The 24,993-nt window shown below is 45.1% G+C and overlaps 1 protein-coding gene across 2 annotated transcripts in view; it reads right to left on the bottom strand.

Moving 5' to 3' along the window:
- The window catches only part of trim62.1 (tripartite motif containing 62, tandem duplicate 1), a gene marked incomplete at its 3' end in the record, with an annotated part of 43,484 nt that overhangs the window by 10,920 nt on the left and 7,571 nt on the right, over positions 1–24,993 (bottom strand). For both annotated transcript variants that reach the window (XM_034218962.1, XM_034218963.1), the window contains 1 exon segment: positions 7,473–7,568. In XM_034218962.1, coding sequence (XP_034074853.1) covers positions 7,473–7,568 — 96 coding nt within the window.

Genomic DNA, 24,993 nt, shown 5'->3' with positions numbered 1-24,993 from the left:
GCATGTGTTAACCTCGCTGAAAGTAATGGATAATAAAGATTGGAACTCCATTCTTAATACACCGCCTCCGACTCTCTTTTCACGGCACTACACTGGTGACCCTGACTTTTCCGAGAAAGTTTCCGGAAAATTAACGAACATGGCTGAGCGCGATGTTTTCATAAAGCTGCCGGAATTCTGGGAGCACACCGCGGAGGCATGGTTCGCACACGTGGAGGCACATTTCGCCTGCCGACAGGTCCGTGACGGAGACCTAAAATACTACCATGTGGTAGCAGCGCTGGGGAGCTCCACGTCATCCAGGTTGGTGGGATTCATCGCAGCCCCCCCCACATCATGGCAAATATGAGGCGATTAAGGCCCTTCTCCTTAAGACATTTAGCTTATCTGCTAAGGAGAGGGCCCGCCAGATACTTGACATTCAAGGCCTAGGAGACAGCAAGCCATCCCAGCTAATGGAGAAAATGCTAAATCTGCTAGGGGGGGAAGATCCCCGTATTTTATTCACGGAGATTTTCCTGCGTCACTTGCCTCCCCGGGTACAGACGGCGCTGGCCAACACGCCTGTCACGGAGCCCCGTGCTTTGGCTGAGGAAGCGGATCGTTTTTTCCTGGCTACGCAACAGCCCGGGGCAGAGACGTTAGCCGCGACGCTCAGCGGCCCACCGGCAGTCAAGAAAGCGTGGCGGAGGCCGGACACGGCTGTGGCTAGCCGGCGTGGAGACGCCGGAGAGTGCATTTACCACGCACGTTTCGGGACAAGGGCGAAGAGATGCATCGCTCCGTGCAGCTACAAACCCCCGGGAAACGGAGGGGCCGGCGCTCAGTAGTGGCTCTGAGCGTCGGCGGCACGTGCAGGCTCCTCTTCGTCAGCGACAGCGTTTCGGGGAGCCTGTTTCTGTGTGACACGGGCGCTCAACGGAGCGTAGTTCCAGCGTCGAGTGAAGACGTCGCCCGTGGGGGGCACGGACCGCGATTGACGACGGCTAACGGCAGTCCCATTCGCACGTACGGCGTGAGGCCTATGTGTTTGTGCATCGGAGGACAGCGTTTCAGCTGGGATTTTGTGACAGCGGACATTTATTTTCCCCTCCTCGGAGCGGATTTTTTGTGTGCTCATGGACTCTTAGTGGACGTTAAGAATAGGCGTTTGGTTGATGCCTTAACGTTTTCTTCCCTCGTGTGCACACTTGGCAGCGCAGCGTACGACGGGCTGTCAGGCTCGCTGTCAGGTGCAGACACGTTTCTCAGACTGTTGGCCGAGTTTCCAGACCTGTCACTACCCACCTTCTCTGCGCTTACCACTAAGCATGGCGTGGAACACCACGTCACTACCGGGGGGCCTCCTGTCTACGCCAGGGCCCGGCGGTTGAACCCTTCTAAGCTGACTGTAGCGAGGGCGGAGTTCGCAACCATGGAGCGCCTGGGCATTGTCCGCCGCTCCGACAGTCCTTGGGCTTCCCCCCTGCACGTCGTTCCCAAATCGAACGGCGGGTTCCGCCCGTGCGGGGATTACCGCCGACTCAACGACGCCACTATGCCTGACCGCTATCCGGTGCCGCACATTCAGGACTTTTCGGCGCATCTGGCCGGTACGGGGGTGTTTTCCAAGGTGGACCTGGTGCGTGGATACCACCAGGTGCCCATGCACCCCCTGGACGTTCCCAAGACAGCAGTGATAACGCCTTTTGGACTTTTTGAGTTCCTGCGGATGCCTTTTGGACTCAAGAATGCCGCTCAGACGTTCCAGCGCCTGATGGATTCGGTGCTGCGGGACCTGCCGTTTGTGTTTGTTTACCTCGACGACATACTCGTCGCCAGCGCTTCAGTGCAGGAGCACCTGTCCCACCTCCGAGCCCTTTTCACACGGCTCAACGAACACGGATTAATCATCAATCCTGCAAAGTGCCAGTTCGGGGTGTCGGACATCGATTTCCTGGGGCACCGCGTCACCAAGGGCGGTGCGACACCTCTGCCAGCGAAGGTGGAGGCTGTTGCGGCGTTTCCTCGCCCGCTCACAGCCCGGTCGCTCCGTGAGTTTCTGGGGATGGTGACTTTCTACCACCGTTTCATCGCCCGGGCCGCACACATCATGCGGCCGCTGTATGAAGCGTTGAAAGGCAAGACCCCCGTCCAGGAGATCGACTGGACAGCAGAGGCGGACGGCGCTTTTGCTGAGGTCAAGACCGCGTTGGCTCAGGCGGCTTTGCTGGCACACCCATCATCTACGGCTCCCATCTCCATCACCACGGACGCGTCAGACTACGCGGTCGGCGCAGTGCACGAGCAGTGGGTGGAGGGCGCTTGGCAGCCGCTCGCCTTTTTCAGCCGCCAGCTGACGCCTAGAGAACGCAAATACAGCGCCTTTGACCGGGAGCTCCTCGGACTTTATTTGGCCGTGCGGCACTTCCGTTTCATGCTGGAAGGCCGTGAATTTACGGCGTTTGTCGACCACAAGCCGCTCACCTTCGCCATGTCAAAAGTGGCGGAGCCTTGGTCGGCACGTCAGCAGCGGCAGCTGTCCTACATATCGGAGTTCACTACGGACATTAAGCACGTGGCTGGCAAGTCGAACCTGGTTGCTGATTGCCTCTCCAGGGTCGTTATCGGTGCCGTCCAGTTGGGCCTGGACTATACTCGCATGGCGGCAGACCAGGTCACAGATCCCGGCGTCCAGGCCCTGAAGGTGGAGAGCGCGGGGCTGCGCTTGGAGGACGTGGTGTTCGGCGACGCGGGCATTACTCTCCTGTGTGACGTCTCTACGGGCCTGGCGCGGCCTGTCGTCCCTGCCAGCTGGAGGCGTCCTGTGTTCGAGGCTGTGCACGGCCTGTCACACCCCGGCGTTAAACCTTCGGTCCGTTTGGTAGCGGCGAAGTTCGTTTGGCAAGGACTGAAAAGGGACGTGAGGACTTGGGCCAGGGAGTGCGTGGCTTGTCAACGCGCTAAGGTGCACCGCCACACGAAGGCCCCGTTGGAGCGTTTCCTGGTGCCTGAGAGGAGGTTTGATCACGTCAACATTGACCTGGTTGGTCCGTTGCCTTCCTCTCAGGGGTTTTCCTACCTCCTCACCATGGTGGACAGGACGACCCGTTGGCCGGAGGCGGTTCCGCTCGTTTCGACATCAGCCGCAGACGTTGCCCGGGCCTTCATTGCAACGTGGGTGTGTCGTTTTGGCACCCCGTCAGACATTTCCTCAGACAGGGGCTCTCAGTTCACGTCCGAGCTCTGGAACGCTGTGGCAGGGGGTTTGGGGGTTAAGCTGCACAGGACTACCGCTTACCACCCTCAGGCTAACGGTCTCTGCGAGCGCTTTCATCGCTCCATGAAGGCGGCCCTCAAGGCCGGCCTTACGGACGGTAACTGGGTCGACAAGCTGCCCTGGGTGATGCTGGGCCTGAGGACCGCACCTAAGGAAGATCTGCAGTGTTCTACAGCGGAGATGGTCTACGGTCAGCCGCTGAGAGTTCCGGGGGATTTCCTCCCAAATGCATCGGCTCCCTGGTCGGCGTCGGCCCAGCGGGCTTTCCTGCGTGACGCCGCTGAGGCCTTTGTTCCGATCCCTACTACTCAGCACGGTACTCAGGTGTCCCAGGTTCCCGCAGAGCTCCGCTCGGCGGAGCACGTGTTCATCCGGCACGATGCGCACAGAGGCCCCCTGCAGCCCCCTTATGATGGGCCTTTCCGGGTCTTGGAGCACGGGGACAAGCACCTGGTGGTCGACCTGGGTGGCAAGGCCGAGCACGTCTCGGTGGACCGGGTGAAGGCTGCTCACCTGGACTTGGACCAGCCTGTGGTGCTGGCTCGACCTCCGCGACGGGGCCGCCCCCCGGCCTCGTCCCGTGTCACGGATTTAAGACCTGTTGTTCCGGTCCCTCCCCTTCCGGGGGCCGCACAGGCGGGAGTCACTTTTCCGACTCCCGTGCTCAGGAGTCGTGGGGGTCGGCGTGTCGTTCCTCCCCGCCATGCTGATTTTGTTTATGTGTGAATTCTGGGGGGGCTTGTGTGGTGACACGTTATTGGACATAATTCACCTTGCTTATTGTGTTGCCACACGGACCCTTTAGTGGGGAACACCTGTAGCTTTAGCTGCCATTCCTGCTAGCTCATCAGGCAGAGCAGTGCATGTGTTAACCTCGCTGAAAGTAATGGATAATAAAGATTGGAACTCCATTCTTAATACACCGCCTCCGACTCTCTTTTCACGGCACTACAGATCTAAGGTTTGATTACACTTGCCTAAAAGTTAAATAAATCCCCGTCAAACAGCAGGTGGCTTCATGCTGTTCTCAGAACCTAGAGGCAGGTATTCTCACTCTGCCTGTGGGAAACTTCTCAGAAGACTCTTTCTCTCCAAGTATGAGAGCCATGACATTTAGGTGGGCTGTATCCCGGCCCTCCTACCTAGTAAAGAGCAAACTGACAGTGTGGAGGAGGAAGAGGAGGCGGGCTATCAGTCTCTCAGTGACGTGTCTGCTGCTGTGATGGCGCTGAGAGGGGGTCTGCAGCCCTGGGAGACAGGAGGCTGGCTACCTTTCATGGAAGCATGTGATTATCAAGCGATTCCCCGGTGGGCATGTGAATAAGACACAATGCCGATCCTTCAGACAGACCCCCACGCCAGCCAAGGACTCAAATTAGAGTGCGAGGCGGACACATTCAGTTTTAATGAGAGCCGGGCTGTTGCAAGGATTCCTTCTCAGAAACTAAGACACACACAACCCCGGTTCAATATTTAAGGAAATTCAAACATCAAAGTCATTTTTATAGATCTTGGAGAGTACTGCTGCATGTGGGAGAAAGCCGAATTAAGAAAGCTTTTGTGGCTCTAGAGGGAGCTGTGCAAAATCTGATGAATTGACTCATGTGTCACTTCAGTCTGTGTCAGTTAGGTCTGAAGACTACAGTTTGAACATTTGAAAAATCTGGAGGAGTGGAGTGAAAAAGAAAGAGGCTCAAAGGACCAGTGAAGCTCCTTGTCTCTGCTTCAGGCTAAAGGCTCGAGGCTAAGTTAGTCCCTGCTAATTAAATACACCTGCATGTCGGCAGTGGAATTGCATTGTGGGTTATGTAGGTTAGACAAAGAAGAATGTATTAAAATGGTGTTTGGTGCACTACTCTTTAACAACAAAAGCATAAGTTAAATAAAAGAAGAAAAATAACAGGCTACTTGTTCAGGGACATGTTTGATTGTTAGCTGCCATAATGTGTCAGAGATCAATGTAGTCTCAATGTGGCTCTATTCCAGGCAGAGCACTCTGTGCAAATGGATGTAAATCTAATGAGATTAACTCATTCCCAATGAGGGGGGGGGGGGGGGGGGGGGGCGACTGAAAGGCCTACATCTAGCAGTGAAAGTGAGTGGATGGATGTGCTGAAACGGACAGCCTGGCTCTCCCTGGCAGAGGAAAGACAAGCAGTGCCGTGAGCAGGCACAACAACAACAGGAGAAAAAAAGGAGTGCTTTCTAAATGACAGGTAACGCTGACGGCTGCGACATCGACCCTTCCCTGGTCAATAGCTTCAATGTCACTACAGGAGGGAGAAAAGACGTGCGGGTGTGTAAAGAAGTGAGGGAGTCGCACATCAAGAGGATGCTCTCTGATTAAAACAAGGTGTCGAGATCAAACAGCCGCTCGATAAACCAATTTTACATTAAATTTCATTTAAGTCAGTCCAAATCAGTCTGGAGGAAGAGAGGGATAATCAGTGACTGAGACGCTAAACAGACCTGGCCCTTATTCCCTGCTCGATGAGATATTTATTTTATTACTAAGTATTACGGTCTCATTGGGATTTTTAAGATGCATAGATGGATGTCTGGTTTGTGTAAATATAATTACTGTCGGTCACAACTGACTTCCGATGCCATTTGTTGGTGTAGAATGAATTACTTGATCATTCAAAATGAATCAAAATAAGTTTTACCAATTATTTTCTTGTTTCTTCATTTTATTACATTTTTTTAATTATTTTGTCCGAAAACCCATCCATCTTCTCCCGCTTATCCGTGGTCGGGTCGCGGAGGTAACAGTTCCAGCAGAGAGCCCCAAACTTTCCTTTCCCTGGCCACATCAACCAGCTCTGACTGGGGGATCCCAAGGCGCTCCCAGGCCAGCGAAGAGATATAATCCCTCCACCTGGTCCTAGGTCTACCCCTCGGTCTCCTCCCAGCTGGACGTCCCAGCTGGACGTGCCTGCCTGGACTCCTTTTGATGCGAAGGAGGAGCGGTTCAACTCCGAGTCCCTCCCGGATGACTGAACTTCTCACCTTATCCCTAAAGCCCCTGTCACACTGTCCCGAAATTGACACCCGATGGACACACGAATATGGAATTGTGAATTTCGCACGAAGATGGCCCCGAACCACACACGAAGGCAACATTTACATTACATTTAAGACATACAACTGCAATGAAAGTACCAAAAACAATTATGTTACAGTACTATGATACTGTACTGATATCTTCAGACTTTGTTCTTTACTTTATCCGTCTTTATATGTAGAAAATATTAAGTTTTCTCCGTAATGTTGTTTCCATAGCAACAACAACTTCCTGTCAACTGTCCTTCAAAATAATATATTATATCCTTTTTAGTTTCACAGAACACAAATTGGGTTATTTACATAATATGTTTACATGATTTTGTTGTGCAATAAAACAACCCGATGGACACACGATAAAGGAAATGTTCAAATTCGGCTGTGATCGTAGCAACATCGGGCCATTTGTGAGGGCATCTTAAGCCATCGTATGACCGCCGGTGGAGTTTCTCAGGCTCCGGCAGCAACTTGGGCCGTTACTGTACACAGCTTGGATGGTTCCCTGCTTCCCCCTCTTGAGGTGGGAGTTTTCCAGAACAACTTTGGTGCCGCCCGAAAGTCCTTTTCCATGGCTTCTCCGAACTTTTCCCACACCCGCTGCTTTGCCTCGGCCACGGCTGAGGCTGCTGCCCTTTGGGCCTGTCGGTACCTTGCAACTGCCTCGGGACTCCCCCAGGATAACATATCTCTGAATGCCTCCTTCTTCAGTCGGACAGCTTCCCTGACCACCGGTGTCCACCAGTAGGTTCGAGGGTTACAAATATTTTCTTTTTAATATTAATTAAGTGAAAAATGCAACAGCGGTCACAATTAAACAGTTTGAACTTGGAAGTATTTCTGCTTATAAAGTGACATAATACTAGAAAATAACCAATCTTGTTGATAGCGATTCATTGATGTTTCAGCTGTAGACTGTATTTGCTGCTTTTCGGTTTTACCGAATACTTTTATCTGTTGGTGGGATAAAGCATGACTTCGCCTTAGTCTTTGGGAAACCATAATAGCAATCTTTCACTATTTCTGACATTTCAATAAACAAGATAGCGCAAACTATTTTAGTTGCAGCCATATGCAGCTGAATGATTGCTGCTGGAGCATATATCTAAAAATGAGAATTATTTGTTTTTAAAAAGCAGATATGTTTCAGTACCTTGGTCTCAGTGAGTTGTCTTTGCAGGAGCTGCAGGGCCTCAGTGTGCCCCTTCTCACTGTCCTGCAGGGTGGCCAGCTGCTCCTTCATCTCCCTCTGCAGCACAACAAACAACAGGTCAGTAACCAGGGACTGGAGCTCAATGTTAGAGAACAGCAGAATACAAATGAATTACCTCAAAAAATATTTTTAAAAACCCTTACAGTTCCATACCAATAATGCTAAAAGATTAACCAATTATATTCTGTTTATTCAAGATGTATTATTTGTGAAACAGCTCTCTTTGCACTGATAAATGGCAGCAAAGACTCTCAGCTACAAAACAAGCACGGCAGATGGAGCGTGAGATATGAAAGAGATCAAATAAAATCTCCGGAGATGTTTGGCTGTGTTAGAGAAAACTGGGTCTCATCTCTCGTCAGGCACACGCTGGCAACCTGCAGCACTCAGCCACCTCCGAGCCTCCCCAGGGCTGATCCAGGCTCAGCGGGGGGGGGGGGGGGGGGGGGGGGGGGATTTAGGTTTTAGGACGGAAGTGGTTCAGCAGATTCCCTTAAGTAGAGACTTGTTTATACAAATGTACAAGTACGAGACTCAGGGAACAGCTCTACACTTTGTTAATCTGCACTAGGTCCATGTTTTCATACTAAGTAAATAATGAGGAATGAAATGTTTCAAAGTCAGTGTCTCACTCACTTGAATTTGTAATGGGACATGTGTCATGTGACATTATAGAGCATGAAAGTAATCATCACCAGGTGTGTAGGGAAATAAATGACCTCTCTTATTACAATAAAAAAAGACAAAAGGAAACTGGATTACATTGCATTACAGACCTGACCTTTGTCAAAGTGACTGAATCAGAACCACTGCAGCATCAAGGCAAGTTTATTTGTATAGCAAAATTCAACACAAGGCAAGTCAAAATGCTTTAGAAAGATGAAAAATATTAAGAGCAGTAAGAAATAGTGCAGCCGAATCACTATATAAAATGTGATTTAAAAAAATCTAATGAAAAAAACTAAAAGAAAAACGGATTTCTGTACAAGAATAAAGGTGGTAGGTTGAGAAACCAGACAGAACAAGAACAAAATAGACGTTAAAATGGAAAGGAAGAAAATACGTTATATTCAAAGTTTATCTGGTCAGTTTCCAAAGATGTAAAACACAATTTTTTACGCTAAAATACAAACGGTTACAGGGCAGCTGCAAATTACTCAGACATCCGACAAAAGCCTGTTAAAGGACAATATTTGATTTCTACAAAGAACGGCGTCCTTATCCTTTCCTTATGGGAAATTGAGACAAAAGGGAATAACTTGGGACAAGCCTAATTTATATCAAACCCTTGTTAGGCATCCCCTGCTGCTGCTTGCTGCTCGCTGCTCATGTAACCTATGTGTCACTCCCCTGAACACCGACTGCGGCAAAAATCCACCAAATGGAGCTGTCAGCTTAGCGGGGATAATAGAAAAAAAACATCCCTCAGCTACGAGGCTGAAATAAAGGCCAGAATTGAGCTTTATTGACAGGAAAAATACACAAGAATTTAACTATCTCTTCCTTATAGGAACAAAAACAGTCAAACTTGAATCCTTAGCTGCATAATTCAGAAGGAGCAAATGTGGTCTGTTGAGGGCGAAGCATGTTTCCTCTCAAGGACAGAAACAGTGGAAAACAATGGTTGGTGCAGAGGGGGAGCGTGACTCTCCATGCTAATGATAGGAGTGCGACAGGCTCAGCAGGCTCTCCGCCTCATCACTACACGCCTCTCTGCAGCGGGTCAAAGGCCGCTCCCACACACTGAGATAGACCAACACTGACAGACTGGCAGAGAAAACATGCTCCTCCACTCTCCTGCTGCACACCGTCTGACGGACCGGCCAGGGGGGACAGCCTGAACGGGAGCTGCTGTCACGCCAATGGATGGACGCATCAACGGGAACCCAAAAATACTCTGCAGATTTTTGGGGGATTTACATTGTCTGGAGGTATGGTATCATTCTCTCCATTACAGTTTGTAATAAACTCAATACTTAATACATCAAGTATAATTCGTTAAGCTGAATTTAGGCAGGCAAAGCTGTATTTCCAATATTTCAGTAATTAAGTCAAGTTTATTCAGCCTTTTTTATGGCTAAAGGGTACTCAAAAGACTAACACTGAGTAAAAGAAGACCTCAAAAACTGGAGAAATTAACAATAAAAGATGATCAACTAAAGATAAAAATAAAAAAACACAAATTAAAAACATTATAAATGTACAAAAGAGCAACAAAAACAACCTTGGTTGATTAATCTGTATCTACTTAAAGGCCCTGAACCTCCTCCATAACGTGCAATTACATAATCCTTTTTAATCTTCCTAGAAGCATAAACCGTCCTTTGAGTATCCTACAGATTGAGATTTTCCGTGATGGCATTTTTAGCAGAAACTGAGAAAAAGCCACAGCGGGAAAGGAATTAGATCGGAAACTGATTCACTGGTCCTCTCGAGGATGTGACAAAACAAAAACAAACAAAGACTGACAGGGAAGTTTATGTCGTCATGAGTACAAGAGTGTGTTTCTGTGTTGTGCATGGAGGCGTCTCTCTCTTGTCCATCACTTCGAACCAACATGAATCTGACATGACATTTCCCCAGGACATCAATGCAGGAAATGGGGGTCATGGCAGGGGGGTTATAAATCTAAAATGAATGCCAACCTGCTGTCATTCCTTTTTTCCTCTCCTGTCAGGATGGCAGCTCTGGTAGATATGTATGAGTTCATAAATGAATAAAACAATAGACCATCAATGAACAATACCTCCAAAATGGCTTAAAGTGCCTCAAACTTTTCCTTATTTCCAGCAGCTCGTTCAAGACTGAAAAAGCATTAATGGCTTCAAACTGCCAGCCCCGATGAAGAGGCAAACAAAACAACATGCAGTGTCACACATTAAAAATAAAAAGCCTACTGGAACGAGAAACCTTAGACAGTCTAGCGTTCAGTTATTTCACGCAGCAATATAAACACAAAAACAAACTAAACTTGCAACTCATCTGCTTACTGGAGGACATACAGATTGCAAGCCAATGTACTATTGGGCTTATAATTAAAGTGGGATCTATTTAATCTGTTTATCGTTAGATAAGTAATGCAAACCCCAGCAGAGCCCACAATAACTCAATGTGCTGCTAGTGATTTTAACAAGGACAGTTTGGCATAACCTTCGTGGAGCTGAGAGTGTAATTCTGTCAGGTGGCAGGCAGGGTGGGTATACAGGACGCCGGCCAATAAACAGAACGTGGACACACTGTAGCCGTTACACTGAGGCAGTGAGCTTTATGGGTTTCTTGTGATTTAACATGGACCAGGTCAGAAATATGCCGTCTATATATTTCTGACGTTTACACCAAGGAAAAGAGTTACGGGGAAACTACATTCAAGGCTATCCGCTCAGACGCTTCAAGGGAAGCATCTCACGTGTGCACTGACACACAATAACAGTATCATTATTCATTACAATTGAATATCTGTATACAGAGCACACATAACATGTCTGCGTCACTCCTATCAAACTCATTTTGTCTTGTTTGTTGTGGTATGAAAGCAACAGAACTACCACAGGATTTAATGATAGCAGATATTATTCTAAACATGAATTCAAAGTTACATTTTTATCAAAGCTAACTGCTTGCTGTTAACTCTAAAAGAAGTCTCCATGTAAGGTTAATTCATAATCGTCGTACAACACTTTATGTATTTAGTGAGTCATTTGAGCGACATGGAGCAACCAAACACAAACAGAGAGTTACTAGATTCCGTTGAATGCAGGTACAAATGCAAATATACAAAAACAGCAATCAGACAAGAGAACCAACATAAATAATCTGCAAATGGAATAAAAGAAAGTGGATTTTAGAATTGGGATAGAGAAGCTAGTAATGGAAATGCATAAATATAACCAACAGTATATTGTGCATGCCATATCGTCAGCAGTTCATCCCGATGAAACATGATGAGAAGCGACTAGCCTGCGTGGGTCTGTCCTCGTGGTGCAAGGACCCTTTCACAGCACTCAATGCCAAACCAAGTGCAGCCTGAAGACACTGACACAGAGAATGAGCCAACTGCAGACCCCGACAAGCAAACTGCAGCTACTGATGTCACAAACACAGAAATACTCGCCGTGAGACGAGCCCCGTGTTCAAAGGTGGAAGATCTTGTATTTTTTACAAGGTCTGTCATTGAGAGTAATATCAAAATGTTGACCAAAGACCCATGGGAACATAACACATTGTGTAAGCACATAGCCTTTCAAAATGAAGCTATACACACACACACAATTCCTCATTTTCATATAGGCCGACGGAGGCTGATATATTTGAGCTGTGTGCTACGTCATGATAAACTGTTTACCTCAGGATTTAATACCAATCATACAAATGTTTCACCTATCTGTCCAGTGATGTCTGTCCCTCCCCTCTGTCCCCGGTGGGGCAACCAAAACAGATACTTGCGAAAGAAACAAAAAGCACAACAACATAAAAAAATGCTGTCTCAGGCTGAAAACTCTGATGTATTTGTTCCAACTAGGCATCGCATTGAGCTCAAGCTGCGCCTGACGTCCCGCAGCTGTGTTTCCTGTAGCATCAGCAGAGCCTGCAGCCTCTCTGGGGGAACAAGAGCGTCCCGCAGCCTGAGCCCTCACCAACATCTGTCCCCGTGAGACAAGAACAGGCTGTAAAGTGTGTGAATCTACACAGCAGAATTTACAGCTCTGAACTTATGGAACATGTGAAAGATTATAACTTTTATTAGGGTTTCAACTCGTAAGTATTTTCATTGTTAATTATGTTTTCGGCACATTATTTAATTGCTGATGGTAAATATTTATGTTGCAAAAAAACAAAAAACTGTCTTAAATGTAAGGTTTTGCTGCTCTTCACAGTAGAGTATGACAGTAAGTTGAATATACTTGTATTTTGGTTTTGGACTGTTAGTCGGACAAAACCAGAAAACTGTAAGTGTTACGTGCCGTGTTGTGTTTGTGTGTGTCTCTCTCCCCCTGATTTTCCTCTCTTTTTTCTCTCTCCCGGTTATTTTTATATTTTGTTACTTCCCTTTGTACCCCTAGTTGAGGAGGGAACGTAACAGTAATCATCAGCTCGGGGTAGTTGTGATGGGATCCTTGGTAAACCATTATTTGAGTCTATAAAATGTGAAATTCTTTCACATTACATGTTAGACGCTTTTATCCAAAGCGACTTACATACTCAATACTGTGGGCAATCCCCACAGGAGCAATTTGGGGTGAAGTGTCTTGCCCAGGGACACAACGACATGCTGACTGCAGTGGGGTTTGAACCTGTAATCCCCTGATCCGAACACCAAGGCACTAACCCACTGCGCCACATGCCTCCCCCAAGGTGAAGTTGTTTGTGTAGTCTGGCATTTACAAATGATAGAACTTGTCATCATAAGCTGGAACCAGGAAATGTTTTGCTTTTTTGATTATTTATTTAAAGAAGTGCTTTCAGAGAGATTGTCACTGTTTAGTAGTCGACTAATCAACTAAATGTTTCAATGTTCAATTGCCATGAATGACAATGTAGCCGATATTTTTGTAAAGACAACAATGTTACATTCATCATCACAATGTTCAATCAGCACAATGTTTGACAGAAATATCTACAATAAAGCCGTTCTTTGACAGATGAAAGGCTTCTGCTGTGACTGATCCTGGGTCAGTTCACAAATGACCCTTGTGTCTACTACATCTACTTCACAGGAAACATTTGGTAAGAGCAGTGGGGCTTATTGGAAGCACTGAAGCTGGCGGCCTCCTCCAGTTCTCTGAATATAGGGCACGTCATGTAAATGATGAATGCTCAGAGGCTGCTGCTACACTTTGTGGAGCAACGAAGGGCACAGAGTATGCAAATGTTTTACCCCAAACATGAATTGCTAAGGATTCAAAAATCACAACACTGCACGTCAGTTTAAATATTTGTTCCATCAAAAAAATGGATTGTGTTTGAATTGCTGACACTACAGAGTCCACACACTGAGCTGAGGAAGGAGTAGGAACAGAGTGTGTGGTATCACTGTGTCGCTGGATGTCTGAGGGTTTTAGGAAACACAAGCAGATGCCAGAGCCATCAATGTTAAGTTGGATAATCTACACAGTGCAGGACAAGTTATTTAAGAGGAACAGGGTTTGTTGTTGGCACTAGTAGAAATCTGAGAAGTGATGAGTGATAAGAGCGTGCCTGCTGTTTGCAAAGAGTCACCATCTTGACAGAAACCACTCAGTGCTTCACCATCAGTCTTGAAGCTGTTACAGCTACTGTACAGACATACAGTGGGGCAAAAAGTATTTAGTCGGCCACCAATTGTGCAAGTTCTCCCACTTAAAAAGATGAGAGGCCTGTAATTTTCATCCTAGGTACACTTCAACTATGAGAGACAAAATGAGAAAAACATTTTTAAAATAATTTATTTGCAAATGATGGTGGAAAATAAGTATTTGGTCAATAACAAAAGTTAATCTCAATACTTTGTTATATACCCTTTGTTGGCAATGACAGAGGTCAAACGTTTTCTGTAAGTCTTCACAAGGTTTTCACACACTGTTGCTGGTATTTTGGCCCATTCCTCCATGCAGATCTCCTCTAGAGCAGTGATGTTTTGGGGCTGTCACTGGGCAACACAGACTTTCAACTCCTTCCAAAGATGTTCTATGGGGTTGAGATCTGGAGACTGGCTAGACCACTCCAGGACCTTGAAATGCTTCTTACGAAGCCATTCCTTCGTTGCCTGGGCGGTGTGTTTGGGATCATTGTCATGCTGAAAGACCCAGCCACGTTTCATCTTCAATGCCCTTGCTGATGGAAGGAGGTTGTCACTCAAAATCTCACGATACATGGCCCCATTCATTCTTTCCTTTACACGGATCAGTCGTCCTGGTCCCTTTGCAGAAAAACAGCCCCAAAGCATGATGTTTCCACCCCCATGTTTCACAGTAGGTATGGTGTTCTTTGGATGCAACTCAGCATTCTTTCTCCTCCAAACACGTCGAGTTGAGTTTTTACCAAAAAGTTCTATTTTGGTTTCATCTGACCATATGACATTCTCCCAATCCTCTTCTGGATCATCTAAATGCTCTCTAGCAAACTTCAGACGGGCCTGGACATGTACTGGCTTAAGCAGGGGGATACGTCTGGCACTGCAGGATTTGAGTCCCTGGCGGCGTAGTGTGTTACTGATGGTAGCCTTTGTTACTCTGGTCCCAGCTCTCTGCAGATCATTGACTAGGTCCCCCCGTGTGGTTCTGGGATTTTTGCTCACCGTTCTTGTGATCATTTTGACCCCACGGGGTGAGATCTTGCGTGGAGCCCCAGATCGAGGGAGATTATCAGTGGTCTTGTATGTCTTCCATTTTCTAATAATTGCTCCCACAGTTGATTTCTTCACACCAAGCTGCTTACCTATTGCAGATTCAGTCTTCCCAGCCTGGTGCAGGTCTACAATTTTGTTTCTGGTGTCCTTTGACAGCTCTTTGGTCTTGGCCATAGTGGAGTTTGGAGTGTGACTGTTTGAGGTTGTGGACAGGTGTCTTTTATAATGATAACGAGTTAAAACAAGTGCCATTAATACAGTTAACGAGTGGAGGACAGAGAAGGCTCTTAAAGAAGAAGTTACAGGTCTGTGAGAGCCAGAAATCTTGTTTGTTTGTAGGTGACCAAATACTTATTTTACCGAGGAATTTACCAATTAATTCATTAAATATCCTACAATGTGATTTCCTGGATTCTTTCCCCCCATTCTGTCTCTCATAGTTGAAGTGTACCTAGGATGAAAATTACAGGCCTCTCTCATCTTTTTAAATGGGAGAACTTGCACAATTGGTGGCCGACTAAATACTTTTTTGCCCCAATGTATTCAAATGAGGAGTCAGAGCCATACAGTTTTCGGCTTCAGTTGGAAATGTATTTGACAGCCAGTTAAAATCCTTATGGGCCCAATGTGGACTTTCATAATATTCTCACCCATTCAACCCATTTCTGAAGAGTTATTATTAATGCATTACCATATCAAAAATGTACTTCCTTTAGGCCTGTGAGAGAAGCTTCCTTCATAATTCCCCAACGTCAGTAATTGTCTTCAGAGAAAGGGATCGTTAGTAAAAACTGATTTAAGTGGCTATATTTGGAAGCTGTGCTGCAATCACACTCAAAGTTTTCAGACGTTTACAATTCTGTCTACTGTGAGCCAAAAAGAAACCAGAACTTCCTGGTGTTATCCAGCCTTGGAACAGCTCATTACACACTGTATGCTGTGTGTTTGTCTCAGGGACGTGCACAGACATTTGGAGGGGCTATTGCTCTAAACTGGAAAAAGGGCATCCGCCCCCTTGTTTTTAATGTAAAAGGTTCATGATATAAAATGGGGTGGCTGTGGCTCAGTGGGTAGTGTGCTGGACTTCGAATCTGGGGATAGGAAGTTCAAGTCTGCTGCAGGTCTCCCTTGAAAAAGAGATCGTTGATCTCAATGGGATTTTCACCTGGTTAAATAAAGGCTACAATACAATACAAAAGTCCCACTGCAGTCAGCATGTCGTTGTTTCCCTGGTGACACTTCACCCCAAATTGCTCCTGTGGGGATTGTCCACAGTACTGAATGTATGTAAGTCACTTTGGATAAAAGTGTCAACAAATGACATGTAATGTAATGTAATAAAAGCACAACACTGTCATTGCAAGTGACACTCAGTTGACTTTCATGTCCAACTGCTAAATTCGTTATTCAGGCATATTTTTTGAGGTCCATATCTCATTAAAATATCTAATGTTAGTAACTATTAAAGAAAAATGGGGACAATTCTGTTTTAATGTAGTTTGACCATTGTAACTGCTCGGCAGACATGGCTACTGATAAAATAGGGCTTCCAACTAATTAGGCTACCTTAAATAAAATCACGAATTAATGAAACCAGTTCAATACGCATTATTCTTATAATTCTTTCTGAGCGTAGTAACGGTAAGGTATTTCATTACTTATTTATTTAGAATTCCATAACTTAATAACAGAGATGGTCAAACTAAAGTAGAGACATGGCAGAAATCCTACAATGAAGTGGGACAGTGAAGTGTTCTCTGAGAGAAGGCAATCAAGAAAAGAGAGTGAGCGGCCTCGTTGAGGGAGTTCACGGAGCAGATGAAAAGACACAGAAAGACCGAAGCACAATAACAACAAATAGGCTATATTTAGTTTTTTTTGTTGTAAATAACCGACACTGTCAAGAGGAAGTAAAGTCCCCTGGTTTGTCCCCTATACTCTAACGCCATTTGGTGTGATCACCATAGCCATATGAGGCCGGACTCGGAGGGCTTGCCTTTGCTTCCAGCTGTCAGATTGTAAACAAAGTCACGTGACTGGAGGCAGATGAAAGCGCTGACAAGTTGTGTTTTTATCACAGTGAGACGCTACAATACTAATTGTGGGCTTATCATAATGATTCGGTCACAATAGAAAACAACAAAAACTCTCGCTCTCTCCAGAGGGGCAGGTCGGACACAAATGGCAAACGGGCTGTTGCCCGGGCAACATTAGCCCGTACCTGTGCACGTCACTGGTTTGTCTCCATATTTATAGATAGTGTAATTATGAATCCAACCACTTTTCCTGGAAAGACCCGCCATTTGCAGCTTGTGGAAGTTAGCCACTGACATGGCAAATAAGCAAGTAAGCATGGCTCCTGGTAAATCCTAGCGCTCGAATGCTACGCAAGGTTGGTTTTGGAAGGAAATTAAAAAAAACTCGACTAGAAAGGTTTTTAGCAGCCTTCAAGGTACAGCCTTTCACAAATTGCACAATATCATTACAGGTCAGGGCATGAAGGGATGTGGTGAGTTCAGACATGTCTCTAACAATTGGACAGAGAATAATCAACACTGTAGAAGTTTTCAGATGGAAAATGACCCTTGCATGTGTGTTTTTCTTTGGACAATTTTTCTCAGGGTCCAAAAATACAAAGGTTAGGTCATTGTGAGACCATGTGTCAGATCTGTGATTCTCCAGGGTGTACCCCGCCTCTCTTCAATGTGAGCCCCCCAAAGACCCTAAGGAATAAGCAGGTATAGCTAGCTGGATGGATGGTACCCAGCTATGATGACAGTACCCATTCCTCATGGTTTTTTCATTATATATGGTAATTTCTTACAAATTCTATAGTAAAATTAAATACAAAATAAATAAAAAAGAAGTTACTAAGTGATGTTTATGGTTGAACCAGGATTAAAAGAATTATGTTTCGTTTTCCGAGTCAAGCATTTTCTAGTTTCATTTCAAGGATCATTTGCCAGACTGGTTTATTTGGAAGCTCCACCTGGCTATGTAGTAACCAAAACATACAGAAACCAAACCTGTATTCATGACTGAACACAGCTATGAGGAAATACATTTCCTGTTTACTCATCACCTGTTCCCTTCTGCACAGGGACTTCAATCTGAGGACGCTCTGGGTAAAATGACCCATGGATATATTTGACTGCCAGAACAAAATTTGCTGTCAAAACAACCAATCTTATGTCATCTTTTAGAAAAAGCTCCTAAGGATTATCTTAATCTCCAATAGTCACACTAATAGTCAACATGTTGTTAATATAAAACGGTGTAGCATGCGTCAGGCGCTCGAATCACCCTTTGGAAAAAACATGAGTGTGGTTGCATGAACGCCAGCGCTGCACAGCAGGGATCACAGACAGATTGTTTGCCTCTACTTCCTGTCAGCGGCAACGGTGCAGCTGGAATCCATTGGGTAGCTGTTATGTATGCACTATGCAGGCGGGAGGGCTACAGCTTGCCAGCAGCTCTGTCTGACCAAATAAAGTGTGCGTCTGCTTCTCTTTCACACAATCCCCTGACATCAAGTAAATATTTGGGAATAAGATGTAGGTCTCTCTTGTCACATCACCCTGTAAAATTACACCGTTTCTGCGACACTGCCCATGCAGATCCATGAATTTTAAGTATAGACTTCGGGGCTGCATGTCTTTAAATCTCCTGATGATTTCCAAATAACTACGAATTTAAGCCAGTATCATCATTAAAAAATACATAGGTTTAAGGCATTGCTTGAGCACTGAGTAAACAAACTAATTCTGTACCGTTAATAGTATTGAGAAGTCTTAAACCAAACAGGCTTCCTTTAGGTTAAATATACTGAAGGTGATTAAGATCTGTCTTCAAGAATGCATTATCTCTGGTTTACTTCTATTTCCTAGGCAAACCAAGGCCATATTCAGTCAATGCATTGTGTGATCTGTCCTTGGCAAACAAAAAACTGAAAACGAAGAATACCAGCTAAATTATCACCAGACTCCCAAAGAATTAGAGACACAAAGTAATCAAACATTTCAAAGCTAATTCTCTTGTGTCAGCCAGACATAAGTAACAATTACGAGGAGTCAATCCAGCAAACAAACCAACCGCCTCTGCCTTTTATTTTTGAAAGAGCAGTTTTCTTTGTCATTTGAATTTATGAGCGTGCTGATCAGACCGATGTTCTTACTTGACTTTTTCCTGATTAAAGCTGTAACATTTTCACATCCCTCAAAAGTATCTGACAGCTTACACTTTAATGCTTGACGTATGCTAACTTGTTTTGCAACTGCAGTTATAGTAAGACACAGCGGATAAGAGCTTCTGCTAAATGCTGTGGACAGCTGCTGGAGCAGGAAACCTCTGTTAATGTGCAGAGTGGGCGTGATGATGAGCGGGGGAAGCAGGGTGAGGACAGACAATACAGCTGGCTGCTCCCCACTGATACGCCTGACCCTGGATGCATACTAAATGCATCATGGGAAACAAACAAGCTCTAAGAATACCTGGCCAGAGAACATTTAATTGACCATATATCACTTAAACAGGCAATTTAGGAGTAATGGTGTTTAAAACACCTAATGGGGAAATCTATTGTTATGCAGGCCAAACCAGGGCAGGCCTGCAAAACCTTATTGTCTTTCATTTGGTGCATTCCTCTTCTGCACATAAAGAATACATTTTTTATTTTAACACACATTTTCACCTCGCGACTCTAATTATACAAATGTTTTGCAAAGAACTGATGATTAATTTGACACCATTCCCCTAATTCTGAAGCTAAAGCTCGACTGAGACTGAGCACCTGCCTGCCTGCCTATTAATTAATCATGTCCCTCTGCACCTGGAATTATCAAGAACCACAGGTTTTTAGGTAAATAGAAATACACCTCGACTCCCTCATTTAGACAAATTAGCTATTTGACCAGTAAACATGCTCAGGCCTCTTTCCTCTACCCTTCCCAGCGACTTGTTAGCTCAGGGAGCAGGTCAGACCTGAGTCTTGCTGATTGGAAGCTGTAAATGAGGACTCCTATCAGCGGCATGTATAATTAAATCATCTGCAGCAAATCACGAACACTGGGAATTACAGAAGATTACAGCCCTGTCCGGCCCTGCCCAGACCCACGAGAACAATGGCCTGTAATCAGTCTTCATTCCCCAGCTAATTAAGCCGAGAAGTGCTCAGGGTCTCACGGCTGCAGCGGCTGGGTACAGCAGTTCACATCTATCAAAATATTAACCTGACACTGACAAACTATAAGGCAGTGAAGCCTTAATAAAAGCAGCTCTGCTCAACACGCATGGGTTTTTCAAACATTTACAATGGTCTTAAAACTGTCTCTACGGAGAACTCATCTTCCTCAAACTCTCATTTCACATTCACCACTTAAAGGCTTCTAACCTCTCAGAGAGGAAATGCAAAATCGTTCATTGCTGCGTCTTTTTCATTTAATTAAATCTTTATAGCGGTGTCACTTGTGTGCAGGACACTCTCCCTGCTGATCCGTCTTACATCAGGGAGGTCCGGCTGAGCCATTAAGCCCCAGTTTAAGCTGTGAAACAGAAAACAGCACTTCCCTTTTCATCCACTGAGATGACCAGAAAAAGAAAAAAATATCTCCTCCACAGCAGTGATTCTTCCTCTCCTTTTCTGGCCTGCCAGACCAGTTACGGCACGCACGGCAACTCTATGACGTCCTACAGGTTTGACTGGCTGATAGATACATGACTGACATACTCCGCATTCATTTATAATGAATCATTGGGATGCAGTATCATGTGGGAGCTTGTGTATGTACGGTGGCCCTGAAGTGCAAGACACTACAGCATTTCAGAAAATACCACAGCATTTCACAAAACACAACAGCATTTCACAAAACACTACAGCATTTCACAAAACACTACAGCATTTCACAAAACACTACAGCATTTCACAAAACGCCACAGCATTTCAGAAAACACTACAGCATTTCACAAAACGCCACAGCATTTCAGAAAACACCACAGCATTTCAGAAAACGCCACAGCATTTCACAAAACACAACAGCATTTCACAAAACACAACAGCATTTCAGAAAACACCACAGCATTTCACATTGGACGGAAAGGGTATTCCTTTAGGGAGAACACTTCTTGTTTGTGATTGGACAGAGCCAGCCAGAGAAGCACTGCTGTGATTGGTTGTTTTTGCTGCCAGTCAAGAAATGACGCTACGTGATTGGTCAACACCCGACAGCGAAATATGTCCCAACACATCAGCCGTTAGCACACACTCAGAGCTCACAGCTCCTCATATCTGTTCAGAAACTGGACAAAAGTTAAACATGTACAAACCACAGACTGTCTGTGTCATGGCGAATACAGTCACTGCTTTATTTATGTCTGTATGACGTTGTTGTGAGAGTGGACGGAGCAGCTACAGGTTAGTTTAGCCTGATGGATCCGATTCCATTCCGAAAACACGCATTTTAAAAGCTTTTCGCCTGCCGTCTTATCTGCAGACTTGTCAAAGCGTTAATTCATGGTTTTTACTAACCGTTATCAGTATGTAGTTACTTCGGCATCACTTTGAAACGTGTATTACAATTAAATCACGGTCAAATATGTTCATTTTGTTGTAGTTGGTATCTCCCATAGAATTTACTTGGAGATACTTCCCGCCCCCTCTCAGCGCCTCTTGTTTGAATGACAGGAGCAAACACAGCTGACAGCCGCGGTGAAACTCGAGCGATTAGAGCAATGCGAATATTGGGTGGTCTACCATAGTATTTACATGGAGATAAGCCCCTTAAAAACCATGAATTAATAAAGCATTAATTCTGTGTTTACTCCTGTCATTCAAACAAGACGCTGGAGAGGGGGCGGGCCGGCCGTATCTCCATGTAAATCCTATTGGAATCGGATCGATCAGGCTAAACCAGTGTTTCTCAAACTTTTTCATACCAAGGACCACTTAACCAATAAAAAAATACTCGCGGACCACCTAACTCCACAAATATCCAAAAACACATTGTTTTTTACAAATCGCCTGAAAATGGTACAAACAAGTGGCCACATGTGTGATGAAGGTGTTGTACTGGGCTATATCATGCAATCGAAAGTGAAACTTAAGCTCGCTCCATTGCGGAGATATTCCCGCGAGAGTGCGGAAAACTTTAATTAATTAATTAATTTCAAATGTGACATTTTACCAATATACTCACGGACCACTAGGGGGTGCTCACGGACCACCAGTGGTCCGCGGACCACACTTTGAGAAGCACTGGGCTAAACTAACCTGTAGCTGCTCCGTCCACACTCACAACAACGTCATACAGACATAAATAAAGCAGCGACTGTATTCACCATGATATAGACAGTCTGTGTTTTGTATATGTTGAACTTTTGTCCAGTTTCTGAACAGATATGAGGAGCTGTGAGCTCTGAGTGTGTGCTAACAGCTAACGGCTGATGTGTTGGGCCAATCACGAAGCGTCATTTCTTGACTGGCAGCAAAAACAACCAATCACAGCAGTGCTTCTATGGCTGGCTCTGTCCAATCACAAACAAGAAGTGTTCTCCCTAAGGAATACCCTTTCCGTCCAATGTGAAATGCTGTGGTGTTTTCTGAAATGCTGTTGTGTTTTGTGAAATGCTGTTGAGTTTTGTGAAATGCTGTGGAGTTTTCTGAAATGCTGTGGTGTTTTGTGAAATGCTGCGGCCTTTTGTGAAATGCTGCGGCCTTTTGTGAAATGCTGTTGTGTTTTGTGAAATGCTGTTGTGTTTTGTGAAATGCTGCGGCGTTTTGTGAAATGCTGTTGTGTTTTGTGAAATGCTGTTGCGTTTTGTGAAATGCTGTGGTGTCTTGCACTTCAGGGCCACCGTAGGTATGTCAAAAGAAAACGAGCCAGTTTACTGTGAAAAATATATGACATACAATGTTTACCCTTATAGTTCATTATTTGATAGTGTGTTACATTTGTATTCCACTTACTTTATATAATAGTTTGGCAAAGGAATATAGACACCATAAATAAAGAGAGGGAAAGATATGGGGACTAAAAACTTAAAATCTGGAAAGTGTAAAGTATAAAACTACATTAGATGAATGTATTGGACTATAGGAAACAAAAGGCAACAAAACTGGCAAATTAATTGTACAAATCAAATCTTCAACTATGGTTTGTGTGTTAGTTTACATGCATTATCTTATTTTAGAATATTGCTCAACAATCATTACTTTATAGTTAATGGAGAACAAAATGATTTGAGGTTCCTCCTGCAGCTTGAAGAGCTTTACAAGAGAACCATAGCTTTTGAGAATCACCTTCTAAACTTAAGGTGGTTCTTAAAATGAATGTCCCGCTCTTCTTAGCCTTGAAATAATCCTGAAAGCAGGTCATGATTTCTTTTACCTACAAATATTTTACCAGCATCTTTCCTGCCATCTATTAAAACTACTAGAAAACGCATGTCAAATTGCAACACTAACCCCTCTATGCAGAAGCCTATATAATAATTTCTAATGCACAACAGATGTATTGACATCACAAGATTTTCTTTACATGTGGACGCAGCATCAGGTCTACTTTCTCCAATTAATGCAGCCGATTATCTGCTGATCTCACAACAGCATGGGCTTAAGTCCTGCCTCAAGCATCATCATTGCTATCAGTATAAGTGCAGTACGAGCTAGTATTTCTCTGGATGAGGATATTATTCCAGCGCTCCTCTAATGGAACATGACTGTTCTGTCTTTCCCCATGGCTTAATTTCCACATGAACGCAGCCTATCTGCCACACCAACCGGACTGACCGCCAAGCTGGACAAACTAATTTGTTTGGAGTGGGTGGGTGGGGGGAAATTAGCAGGGTTGGGGACTGGCAACTAGCTTCCTAAAAAAATTATTGCTAACCAAACAAGATCTGTGGCGTTTTATAAACCGTATACCTGTGATTACTGAGAGAGAAGACGGCCGGGAGAGGAATAAAAAGACAGAGAGAGAGACAAAGAAAGATGGAGCTGCTAGAGAAAAGGAGAGCAGTATGAGGCGAGCCACAGGGGAGATGGCAGCCGTGGTGGGTGCCCTTGAAATTGCCTGACTCATTACTGCTGCGGCACGGCCATGCGTTGTGATGGCAGACTCAGAGAGAGCGAGAGCTCTTGGATGGGATCTGACAGTGGGAGAGTGAAAGACAGCCCTGTTTTTAAACCACCAGAGGAACACTTCAAAGGCTGGCGTGCTCATTCTCCCTTTTCAAAAACCATCGTTTTCTATACTAAGGCAGAAGAGAAAAAGGCTAATTCGTTTTCATGAGTAACCCCTCTGTTTTTTGTTTGATAAGGAGGAAATATGTAGGTATATCGAATCGAAGACAGCACACAGGTGCATCTGGAAACTTTGAGTGACAGGTCTGTGTGGGTGAATCAACTCCACAGTAATCATTTCTTAAGCTGCGTGGGCTTTAGTCGAACTAGGACCAGCATTATTGCACAGCTGCCTGCTGCTATACCATTTATGGCGTCTATACTCAGTGGAACAAAAGTGTAGTCCCCAAATGTACATAGATAAACAGGGGCGGGGAGTCCTATTTCCCTTCTTGTCAGGTCTTATATCGCCGTCAAGTAGAGCGGAAACCCAGCAGGATGGGTCAGTCTGTCCCAAAGCTGCGGCCAATTGCAGCCCACTGACAGCCTCTATCATCACTATTAAGGCACAGTGGCTGCTATGGGTTCCACTTTGTCCTCGGCAGGAGTTGAACTTCAGGCCACAGTGGTGTGATAATAAGTGCACAGCCTCGTCCAACTCCAATCAGGGCTATAGTGATCCAGCCAACCTCTATTTAAGATGGCGCCAGTGCTCCAAGTGTGGCATTACTGAGAGAGGGAACTGTAATCTCATCACCCTTAACCATGTTGCCTAAAACAGGCACAAGATGAAGGATGTGGCTCTGTGGATAGGAGAGTCTGGTTCTATGGTTTTAATGAGTTCAGAGTAAGATTGACTGGCCAAAACAATGTCACAACAAAATAACTTAAAATGATAAGACTGCTGTGTGGGTTATTATTATCTAGAGGTTGCTAGGACTGATTCGGATACGTTTAAAGTTTCTGTCAAATAGATCGAGATCTGAAATGTTTTTGTGGAGAATTGGAGATTTTGCATTCAG

Source organism: Gymnodraco acuticeps, unplaced genomic scaffold, assembly GCF_902827175.1.
Source record: "Gymnodraco acuticeps unplaced genomic scaffold, fGymAcu1.1, whole genome shotgun sequence".
NCBI classification, from domain to species: domain Eukaryota; kingdom Metazoa; phylum Chordata; class Actinopteri; order Perciformes; family Bathydraconidae; genus Gymnodraco; species Gymnodraco acuticeps.
This window is presented reverse-complemented; position numbering and strand designations above follow the sequence as displayed.